This window comes from Geotrypetes seraphini, chromosome 1 (assembly GCF_902459505.1).
Source record: "Geotrypetes seraphini chromosome 1, aGeoSer1.1, whole genome shotgun sequence".
In the NCBI taxonomy this organism is placed as follows: Eukaryota; Metazoa; Chordata; class Amphibia; order Gymnophiona; family Dermophiidae; genus Geotrypetes; species Geotrypetes seraphini.
The window spans coordinates 151,904,573-151,916,879 of record NC_047084.1 but is presented as its reverse complement, the minus strand read 5'-3'; the positions used below and the strand labels follow the sequence as shown (position 1 = coordinate 151,916,879).

The window sequence follows — 12,307 nt, the reverse complement described above, 5'->3', positions numbered from 1 at the left end:
AAACCGAAGATGAGGTAGGAGACATCCACACACCAGGAGAAAGGGAGAGAACACAGGAAGACGTCCTCCCATCTGAAGAGCCGAAAACTATTTCAAGAGTAGCACTGGAGGAAGAAGACTGGCCTTATACCATAGATGTGGACTTACGACCCCCGAGAAACCCCCGAATAAAGAAGATGGGGATCATCGTAGGTGACTCCATTATACGTCACGTGGACAGCCACACTGCAGGAGGAAGAGAGGACAGAATCGTCACCTGTCTGCCTGGAGCAAGAGTGAAGGATGTGGCCAACAGGATCTCCAGGATCATAGACAGCGCAGGGGGAGAGGATACTGCTGTGCTCATCCACGTGGGAACAAATGATGTGAGCGGACGGAAGTATGACAGGGAAGAGATGAAGGGCCAGCTCTGCTCACTTGGAAGACAGCTGAAGATCAGGGAGGTGAAGGTGGCCTTCTCCGAGATCCTCCCAGTACCAAGAGCGGATGGAAAGAGACAAGGGGAATTGCAAGCTATTAACGCCTGGATGAGACGATGGTGCGAAGAAGAAGGCTTTGACTTCGTGCGCAACTGGACGGCATTCTGGGGAAAAAGCAAGTACTACAGAAAGGATGGACTACACCTCAACAAGGAAGGAGCAAGAGTATTGGCAGGCAACATGAAGAAGGCCATCGAGAAGGCTTTAAACTAACAAATAGGGGAAAGCCGACAGTCGACCACCAGTCGATGGCACGGACGACAGGATGCCCCGATGAAGAAACCATGGGCTACTACTCATACACAGGAGGGGACGACCTCACAGCAAATAAGGAAGACAAGACAGGAAGGGACAACTCAGACACAGGAGGGGATGACCGTACAGCAAACAAGGGAGACAACACTGGAGCGGTTAAGGAAACCGTGAAAGAAACAGTAGAGACAGTAAAGAGTAGGAAGTCCAAAAAGGTAACACGAAGAGAACTCAAATGTATATATACGAATGCTAGAAGTCTAGGAAACAAAATGGGGGAACTAGAGACAATAGCAAGACAAGATAAGTTGGAAATCATTTGCATAACAGAAACATGGTGGAATGAAGAAAACAAATGGGACACAGTGCTACAGGGATACAAACTATATAGAAGAGATCGAGTAGGGCAGAAAGGTGGAGGTATTGCCCTATATGTTCAGGAAGGAGTAGAATCTGTTGAAGTGGCTACGACGGAAATGAAAGAGAAGCTAGAGTCCCTCTGGATCAAGATTCTTGGCCAAAACAGCGCAGACACAAAAATTGGCCTTTACTATCGTCCCCCAGGACAGGCGGAGGAAACTGACTCAGAAATGATAGAGGAAATCAAACAAGAATGCAAGACGGGCAATGTAATAATATTGGGAGACTTCAATTTCCCGAGGATAGACTGGAAACTAGGAACCTCCAACTGTGGCAAGGAGGCCAAGTTCTTGGAGGCGCTAGGGGATTGCTTCCTGGAACAAATGGTAAAAGAGCCGACAAGAGGCAACGCCACCCTGGACTTGGTACTAAATGGCCTCACGGGTCCGACAAAAGAAGTGGAAGTTACGGTACCGCTGGGGACGAGCGATCACAATGTGATCAGCTTTAAGCTTGACCTCGGGAATAGAAAACATGCCAAAACCTTAACCAAAACCTTAAACTTTTAAAAGGGCAAATACGATCGCATGAGAGCCATGGTGAAAAAACGACTCAAGAAAAAGGTGGACAAACTTGAAACGGTAGACCAGGCATGGTCCCTACTGAAAAATACTATCACAGAAGCACAAAATCTCCACATTCCGAGGATCTCCAAAGAGGGGAGAACAATAGGTAAGGGAGAACCGGCATGGCTTACCAGACAGGTGAGGGAAGCCATAAAAGAAAAGAAGGACTCTTTCAAAAAATGGAAACACATGAAAACAACCGAAGCATGGAAAAAAACATAAAGATGATCAGAAGAAATGTCACAAGGCGGTGAGGGATGCCAAAAAGGACTATGAGGAAAAAATAGCGCAAGAGGCCAAAAACTTCAGACCCTTCTTTAGATACGTGAAAGGGAAAAAACCCACAAAAGAGGCGGTGGGACCCCTGGACGACCAGGGAAGAAAAGGGTACATCAAAGAGGATAAACAAATTGCAGACAAACTAAATTCCTTCTTTGCGTCCGTCTTTATGGAGGAGGATACCGCAAAAATACCAGAAGCAGTGAAAGTGTTTAGTGGAGTAATAGAAGACAGCCTCACCACAGTTGAAGTGGAGTTGGACCAGATATACTACCAGATCGACAAACTTAAAAGTGACAAATCCCCTGGACCGGATGGAATTCACCCGAGAGTTTTAAAGGAACTGAAGGTTGAAATCGGAGAGCTATTGCAAAAACTTGCCAATCTGACAATCAGAACTGGACAGATACCAGAAGACTGGAAGATAGCGAACGTCACGCCAATTTTCAAAAAAGGATCAAGAGGGGAACCGGGCAACTACAGACCTGTGAGCCTTACGTCTGTCCCTGGAAAGATGGTTGAAGCACTGATCAAGGATAGCATAGTCCAGCACCTAGATACACACGACTTGATGAAACCCAGTCAACATGGGTTCAGGAAAGGGAAATCATGTTTAACGAATTTACTTCAATTTTTTGAGACCGTGAACAAGCAAATTGATAGTGGAATGCCGGTGGACATAATATATTTGGACTTCCAGAAGGCGTTCGACAAAGTTCCACATGAAAGACTTCTCAGGAAACTACAAAGCCATGGAATAGAGGGAGATATACACAGGTGGATAGGCAAATGGCTGGAAAACAGAAAGCAGAGAGTGGGCATAAATGGGAAGTTCTCAGACTGGGAGAAAGTGACTAGTGGTGTGCCCCAGGGCTCGGTTCTTGGGCCGATCCTATTTAATATTTACATCAATGACCTGGAAGAAGGAGTATCCAGTGAGATCATTAAGTTTGCAGACGACACAAAGCTATGCCGGGCAATCAGATCGCAGGAGGATAGCGAGGAACTCCAGAGCGACTTGTATCAGTTAGAGAAATGGGCAGAGCAATGGCAGATGAAGTTCAACGTGGAGAAATGCAAAGTAATGCATTTAGGTAGTAAGAATAAGGAACACGAGTATAGAATGTCAGGCGCAACTCTGGGTAAGTGCGAACAAGAAAAGGACCTGGGTGTACTGATAGATAGGACCCTGAAGCCGTCGGCACAATGCGCGGCAGCGGCAAAGAAAGCAAACAGAATGTTAGGCATGATAAAAAAAGGAATCACGAGTAGATCGGAGAAAGTCATAATGCCGCTTTATAGAGCAATGGTCAGACCACACTTGGAATACACACTTGGTCTCCCAACCTAAAGAAGGATATAAAACTGCTGGAGAGGGTGCAGAGATGAGCAACGAAGCTAATAAGAGGTATGGAGAGCTTGGAATATGAGGAACGACTCAAGAAACTGGGACTGTTCTCCCTTGAGAAGAGGAGGCTGCGAGGGGACATGATCGAGACGTTCAAAATGCTGAAAGGCATCGATAAAATAGAGCAGGAAAATAAATTATTTACATTGTCCAACGCGACACGGACAAGAGGATATGGTTTGAAGCTAAGGGGGGACAAGTCCAGGACAAATGCCAGGAAGTTCTGCTTTACACAGCGAGTGGTAGACGCCTGGAATGCTCTCCCAAAGGAGGTTATTAAGGAATCCACTGTGCTAGGATTCAAAGGCAAATTAGATGCACATCTCCTTACGAGAGGCATAGAGGGATATGGGTGACTAAAACTACATCAGGTGTATACCTGACTGGGCCTCCGCGTGTGCGGATCGCCGGACTCGATGGACCATGGGTCTGATCCGGAGATGGCAGTTCTTATGTTCTTATGTTGCCACTTGAATTTGAAGTCCAAGAGGGAAGCATCTCGAAAGGCTCAAAAGGAGCCTTGGCAAGGCTAGACACCACCAGGTAGAGGTCCCAGGAAGGGAAAAGTAGTTTAACTGGCGGGCTGACATGAAGAGCCCCTTCAGAAATCTAGCGATATCAGGATGTGATGCCAACGAGGATCAATGCTCCCGAGATCTAGAACAAGAAAGCCCAGCCACCTGGGCCCGAAGAGAAGCCACAGCGAGGCTGTTATCCAAACCAGCCTGAAGAAAGGCGAGAATCAGCGAGATCAGAGCTGAATAAGGGTCCACCTGGTCCTGGGTGCACCGAAGTTGCCTTCCACACCTTAGCGTAAGCTGAAACTATAGACAACTTCTTAGACTTTAGAAGAGTATCAACAACCATAGCAGAATATTCTTTGTGCTCTAAGGCTGCACACTCAAGAGCTATGCTGTAAGAGCACAGTGATCCGGAACTTCCATGGCCACTGGACTCAGAGGGAGGAGGTCCGGATAGGAACTTAAGCTGAAGGCTGCAACTCCTGTGCAGACTTATCAGATCTATGAACTACGGCCCGCAAGGCCAATCTGGAGCCACCAGAATGTTCCAGCCCAAACAGGCCGTGATCTGTCAAATGACCTGGCCAAACATCGGCCGAGGAGGAAAAACATACAAGAGAATCTCCTGAGACCATGGCTGTATCGGTGTCGAGCCCCTCACTTCTGGGCTTGGATCTTTGACTAAAGAAGCGATCTGCTTTCTTGTTTCTTGCCATGGTCATGAGGTTGAAGTGGACCTGGCCCCACGCTGCACTATTGCTTTGAATGCCACTGCAGACAGGGCCCGCTCGCCCTGATCCAGAATCCTACTGCTGAAGAAGACTGCTTGAACACTGTCTACTCCTTCCATATGCACTAGGAGGTGACGTTCTACCTAAAGGAAAAAAAGGTGGGCTTCCTGAGTCAGAGGAGTGTTCTTGGTCCTTCTCTGGCAATTGACTTAGGCTATCGCCGTCACATTGTTGGAGAAGACCCTGACTGCTTGGCTCCCCAGAGTCTTCTGAAATCTCATCAGAGTTAGCCGAATGGCTCTAAGCTCCATCCAGTTGATTTTCCATTTTCGTTGAGAGGGCATCCAACTCCTCTGAACAGAAGAATGATTACAATGGGTTCCCCAACTCCTAAGGCTGGCACCTGTCATCACCACGATCCAGGAGGCAATGTCAGTACGCCCCTGTGGAGCAATTGGTGGAGAAGCCACCAATCCATGCTTACCTGGGCTTCCAGAGTCCAAGGCAGACAGGCCTGCAAGGCATCCCTGTGCGGAGTCCATTGAGAGAACAAAGCATGCTGAAGAGGACACATGTGCATCCTCACCCACGGAACTATATCCAATGTGGAACCATGGATCCCAGAACTTCAAGCGAATCCCATGCCAAAGGAGCCGGCCGCTCTAGAAGGGAAGAAATCTGGGCACATAGCTTCTGCATGCAGGCTTCTGGTATACAGACGTGGCCCGCTGCCATTTTGGAAAGGAATTCCAGGTATCCTGAAGTTGACAATCCAGCACAGGTTCTCCCGCACAGGTTTTCCAGCACCTGGAGCACCTGCTCTTACCGTGTGCCGTCCATCAGTCAGTGAGGGAGCTCTGATCAGCCAGTAGTCCAAGTAAGGGTGAACCTGTAGACCCATCTTTCGCAGGTAAGCCACCACTACCACAATCACCTTGATGAAGATCCGGGGTGCTGTCGCCAGCCCAAAGGGCAGAGCCGAGAACTGGTAATGCTGTTCCAGAACGTGAAAATGAAAAAATTTGAGGTGGGCTGGAAAAATGGGAATGTGCAAATATGCCTCTGTGAGATCCAGAGAGGCAAGAAATTCTCCTGGGGCCACTGCTGCAATGACCAAACAGACGGTCTCCATTTGGAAGGGGGAAATCTTGAGAGTCATATTCATGAGCAGAAGATCCAGAATAGGCCTCCAATCTTCTGAGCCTTTATTTGGAATGATAAAGTATATGGAGTATCTGCCAGAGCCCAAGAGGTCGAGCAGTAATACTGGCTCTATAGCTTGAATATCCAGCAAGCGCTGAATGGTGTCCTAAACCTTGAGCGTTTTGTCCGGGCGACCTGAAGGAGGATCCACGAACCAATCTGTCAGAGGTCGAGCAAATTCCAGCTTGTAGCATGACCAAATAATGTCCAAGACCTATCTGAAGGGAGCATCCCTTGACCTGGCACCATTGTGCCTCTTTAGCAGAGGGCGCAGAACTGGAGGTGGAAGGCTAAGTTTCTATAGAGACTGTGTCTGAATTCAAGAGGGTCTGGGATAGGCACAGGGGATCTCTCAGATAGAGAAAGAGATAATGGTTACTGCAGATGAGCAGACTAGATGGGCCATTTGGTCTTTATCTGCCATCATGTTTCTATGTTTCTATAGAGACTGTGACTATGTTCTATGTGTCTGAAAATCACAAAGGCTGCCTGCCAGGCTAGCTGAGTGTTTGGTCACCTGCTTCAGCAGAGGAGAGGCTAAATTGGATGCTGTGCCCCTCCTGGCTACGCCTAGGGCACCTAACTGCAAAGTAGGCGTAGTTAGGGGTGGTATGAATTAGGCGTCGGTAGGCCTAATATACAGGTGCCTTACATTAGGAAGCCTAATGGAGCCTAAGTTGAGATAGGCGCTGCTACGAGTAATTCTATAAATGACGCCTAGTGGTTGATTGACAACCGCACTGAATGGTGCCTAAGAGTTAGGGGCCGCTGGGCACCGTTTATAGAATCTGGCCCTTTGTGCAAAGAATGTGCATTCTTCTTAATGAGTTCACGTCCTTTCCTGTTATTGCACACATGAGTAATGGCTCACGCAAGCTCGCATTATCAGAATGTACACTTGTTAAGAAGAGCCTGCCCTTTTTGCACATAGTGGGCTAGATTTTATTAAATGGTGTCGAAAATTCAGCACTGATATAATTCGGCGCTCAACACTATTTTATCAAGGGTGCTTCAGAATGAGCGCTCTTTATAGAATAGCACTGAACACTGAATTTGGCGCTGAAATTTGGAAGCCAAATTTGGCACTCAACTTTGGGCACAAGGACTTGTGCCATTTGAAACCTGGTGTAAATCCTGGTATGCAAATTGGGCACAGATCTCCACTATTCTGTAACACTAGAGTGTGGTACAGTGGTTAAAGCTACAGCCTCAGCACCCTGGGGTTGTGGGTTCAAACCCCCGCTGCTCCTTGTGAGCCCTGGGCAAGTCACTTAATCCCCCCATTACCCCCAGATACATTAGACAGGGAAAATGCTTGAGTACCTGAATAAACTCATGTAAACTATTCTGAGCTCTCCTGGAAGAACAGTATAGAAAATTGAATAAATAAATAGTGAATGCCCCTCCTATGACCACACCTCCTTTTGGGTTGCAAGCAATCCAATTTATGCGACCATTGTTACAGAAAAGCATATAGCTAGAATGGCGCCTGAATCATAATTAGTGCCAAGTAAGTGTTTCATGGCTCTAAAAATTAAGGGCTCCTTTTACAAAGCTGCGTTAGGCTTTTTAATCACCAGCTGTGATGGTATTAGTTCCGACGCTCATAGAATTCCTATGGGCATCGGAGCTAATTCTGCTGTGACTGTTGATAAAAATGCCTAACGCTGCTTTGTAAAAAAGAAGGGTAAATCATGGAGCCCATTAACAAATTATTTTGGGCACCCAAATTTGAGTAGACTATCTTGAATCTGGAGGAGTGTACATATTCACTCTGGAATGAACCTCTCCGCCCCCCCCCCCCAAAAAAAAAAAAAAATGACATGAAACATTTTTGGCTGCTCATGCCTTACATCATATTCTCTCTCAGGTGTCTTTTCTTCAAGCTGAATAACCTTAACCTTTTCCTTTCGTGTATTCCAGATGACTGGACATTCCCAAAATGACATAGACAGTGGATAAACATTAGTGTATGGACTAATAAAGAGACAGGAACACAAAATATTTGAATTTACAGACTTATGACTTATTTCCATTATGTTTACAATAGCCGTAAATGATAACTGGTGAATAATACAAAACTTTGCTAAAATAATTACGATTGGAACCAGTGTAACGTAAAATTTATTACGATAGGAAAAGGTTAAGCTTCTTTATTCATAAGACTTCTGCTCCATCCTCTTTATTTTTGTCGCTCCTGTCTATACTTTTTCTAGCTGTGGTATGTCTTTTTTGAGATGTGGAGACCAGACATAATCCTTAATCTAATGCATGCAAAATATGCAAGTGGCATTTTTACTTTACTGGTACCTGGACACTGTATATTCAACAACTCTAAGAATGTGATCATGTGGTCCAATGGCCCACCGCTCTTGGTTGGTTGTATAGGATACATAGAGCTTTCCATTTTTCTTGTAATTGGGATGGAATGCAAGGCTTAGCAGGCCTCTTTCATCTCCTCCCTGCAGTCAAACGAAAAACACAAAGAATTGTGAAGTTAATTATGTTCTTTATTGTGTTTCAGCTGGACACCCTCCCCTTCCCCCCCAATTCTCTCTCTGTCTTTCTTTCTTTCTTTTGGATAATCTTTGCCCAAACTCTTTTCTTTCTTCCATGACTACTACACAAAAAGGATTATAAAACATTTCTCTTCTGAGGGGACTGTTTAAGAGCTAGGACAAGACAAGTTGGCCTTGTGTGGTTATCTATGCACAAGTCTCTTAGACCACTTTTGTTGCAGTGATTTGTGTATGTAATCTTTTGGTAGCCATGATGACAAGTTGAAGTGCTGTGAAGAATTCTTTGCTAAGTTACTGGGGTTTCTGTAGTTTGTAGAAGACAAATAGAAAGGTTCATAATCGGCAGTCACTTCCAATCCAAGTATCCAAAAAAACCTAAAACACAGTATCAGCTGCCAACTCCCACTGTCTTGGCAATATGTTTAGAAAACAGTTAAATTGCTTGTATAATATGTAAAGACTTTGTTATACCCTGGAGACAGCTACATCAGTTGTCACAACTATGGTGGTCTGTTCATCTTAGGGAACATGGTAATGCAGGTAATGAGAAGCTACATCATTTTAGCTGTTTTGCAGAGAAATCATTTTCCCATGTGACCATTCACTGCATGAGGTTTCCAGCATTTGTTATTTTTTTTTTCTTTTAAAGCAGAAAACCCTTAAAACAGCTTTCTTTTACTTTTACTTATACCATACAGATTAGTATATGCTAAATGCCATGTTGCCATTCTGTTTCTGAGCACACACAAATATAATTATATAGCAGACGAAGCACAATCTTGCCACTAAACATGCCTGAATGTCACCAACAGCCTTCAAATTCACTTTGCTTTATTTTTTTAAAAAAACAAAAAACAAGTTCACCACACAGACTGTTTTCTTCCTTGAGCAATGCAAAATTAGGAAGCTGGAGATAAAAATAAGCATTTTTTCTTGATCCAAGAATGTTCTTTATTCAAATCAGATGGATACTGAAATTAGAGGTGGGGGGTGGGGGAACATACTTAGAAGTGATTTCACATGGCATTAATTAATCTGTAGCACTGATCAGAGTCTCTTGCATCACACAATTTTTAAGAACCTTTTACTTCTCAATGACTGGGGCACTCATTTTCCATATTACATGGTCACGTAATTCAAGAGGAGCAAAAGAATTCTTGGCATGTGTGCTCATTACACAATTCTCTGGGCTAGTAATTAAGGGCTCCTTTTACAAAGCTGGTGAGGTAAGTTCTATGAGCGTCAGAGCATTTACCTCTCCGGCCCGCAGTAGAAACCTCTCCTGCAGCTTTGTAAAAGCCAGCATGAGTTAGATTTTATTAATGCTGATCAGATATGTTCCCTTTGTTTTCTAATAATTTATTTTAATTAAATCATCCGATACAAAATTGTAAAAAGAACCAAAAATAAGGACCCCGAAAGCTATTTTTTGGATCTGAAAACACATTACAATTTATCAGGTGATGGAATCTGGGCTTAATGCATTTTAATGCTGGACTTTCCCCCACACTTGAGTCCAGATTCAATTTGACATAATTAATGACATTTTTATTTATATTTTTCTGGGCAAACACACTGTTTATATTAGTGCGTGGTACTGGTAAAAAGTTAACATGGGAGGGCAGTAAGTGATCCTATGCTAATTTGCATCATCCAGTTAGTGCGCTAATGCAAATGTCCTAGCCGGATTATGCCGCCATATCCAATCCCCCTCCCTAAATAAAAAAGTTAAGAGTGTATGATTATAGTGTGCTAACAGGTAAATTGCCATGTTTTGCAGTAAGTCATTTTCCTACATTATTTACAGGTACTCATCGATTTACAACCGCAATTGGTTCCGACTGACAAGTCGTAAGTTGATCGGGACGTAAGTCAGCCTATGGTAAATTAAGGCGAGAATATTAGACTAGGTAATGATATTTTATTACTGCTGCATAGCAAGACTTGGAAGTGTGGGAGACTGGCGTCGCTAACAGCTGGCGGGGGAAACTGTCGAAACGCTTCGTAAAGTAGAACAGTCTTAACCTGCATAGGTCGTAAGTCGACGAGTAACTGTATTTATTTTAAAAATTTCTATTCCACTTAATGCCTAAGCGGATTACAATAAAACATACACAATTTATTGCATCAATAAGACATCAGTACATCACAAACATTAAAACCACTATAGGTAGTATGGATGTGGTGAGTTATGGGTATATCTGTCTGGTGTGGATGGTGGCTATGCCATTTAGGGAGTTAGGGTTGTGCATGTCAGTGGCTAGCAATTATGGTTGGGTTTATCTGAAAAACTCTGGTGGTGTTGGGAACAAGGTATTTGCTGCTGGCTACCTGCCTTTTTTGATGGTACGGTTCCCGTTTCTTTTTCTTATTTTCTTGCTCTTTTTCTTCCCTCCACTTGGTGGGAATGATTCTATGGTGGGGTACCAGCATGGGGTATTATTGATGTTTGGTGTTGCATTCAGTTTACTGTTTTGTCTCGGCATGTATAATGGATCTTTACTGTTGTATTGATTTTACATTGAAATTGCTAGATAAGTGTGTTTTTCTTACCACTATCAATAACAACATATTAAAAAAAAAAAAAAAAGAAAAACCCTACTATCGGACTGCCCTGATTCTATAAATGGTGCCACACACCTAGGCACTGTTCACCACAGTTGTCAATCAATTGCTAGGTGTCCTATAGAATCACGTATAATGACGCCTAACTCAACTAGGTAGGTTTCAAAATGTTAGGCACCGGAATATGACAAAATAACATAGTAAATGACAGCAGATAAAGACCTGAACAGGCCATACAGTCAGAGGCGTAGTATGGGTGAGCGGCGCCCGGGACGGTGATGCCCCACCTTCTTCCCCGCCCCTGCCATGCGCGTGCCCCTTCCTTTTCCTGTACCTTTTTAACTCCTCTGGCATAAGCAGCATTACCCATATCGGTGTTGGCTCGCCCTTTGACATCACTTCCTAGGCGCGGGTCCCAGAAGTGACGTAAGAGAGAGCACCGATGCCAAGCGGGAAGCAATCTTGCGCCAAGGAAGTAAAAAAAAGTACGAGGGAAGGCAAAGGGCACGCGTGCATGGCAAAGAGAGGAGTGAGGGGGGGAGGGCGGAGAAGAGGAGGGGTGCCGTACCCTTATGAATACCGCACCCGGAGCGGACCGCCTCCCCCCCCGCATCCCTTTTCTACACCACTGCATAGTCTGCCCAGTAGTCACACTCATTATTTATTCATGGTTAAATTGTCTTTTATTTAATATTTCTGGACAATAGACCATAGATGTCCGCCTGGTGCTGTCTTTAGGTTTCCACTGCTGGAGTTGCCACTGAAGCTCACTCCAGCCTATCCAAATCATAGTGTCACTGGAGCTTCCATCAAAGCCCTCCCCAGCTCATCCTAAACCAAATCACCATATACAGGAAACCGACCATGCAGGATTGCCCAGTGCCAGACTTTGTTTTATACCATTCATTTTCTAATTAGAGATCCTCTGTGTTCATCCCATGCTTTTTTGAATCTTGCCACTGTTTTCATGTCCACCAGCTCCCTCGGGAAGGCATTCCGGGCATCCACCACCCTCTCTGTGAAAAAGAATTTCCTAACATTACTCCTAAGTCTGCCACCCTGCAACCTCAATTCATGCCCTCTACTTTTACTATTTTCCTTTCTCTGAAAAATGTGTTTTTATATTAATACCTTTCAAGTATCTATACGTCTGTATCATATCTCCCCTGTCCCTCCTCTACTCTAGAGTATACATATTCAAGTCTTCTAATCTCTTCTTGTACGTCTTTTGGCGCAAGTCCCATACCATTTTTATCACTTTCCCTGGACTGCTTCAAGTCTATTTACATCCTTAGCCTGATTCAGCCTCCAAAACTGAACACAGTACTCCAGGTGGGGCCTCACCAATGCCCTGTATAGGGTCA

General features: G+C 44.5%; 1 protein-coding gene across 6 annotated transcripts in view; it reads right to left on the bottom strand.

Annotated features, from left to right (window-relative positions):
• Window positions 1–12,307, bottom strand: part of HHIP (hedgehog interacting protein) — a 385,274-nt gene that overhangs the window by 131,550 nt on the left and 241,417 nt on the right. For all 6 annotated transcript variants that reach the window (XR_004539039.1, XR_004539033.1, XM_033940011.1 and 3 more), the window contains exon 5: window positions 8,170–8,321. Coding sequence is in view for 4 of the 6 variants with exons in the window: in XM_033940011.1 (XP_033795902.1) it covers window positions 8,170–8,321 (152 nt within the window). In the remaining 2 variants the exon portion in view is untranslated. The remainder of the gene's footprint in view (window positions 1–8,169; window positions 8,322–12,307) is intronic.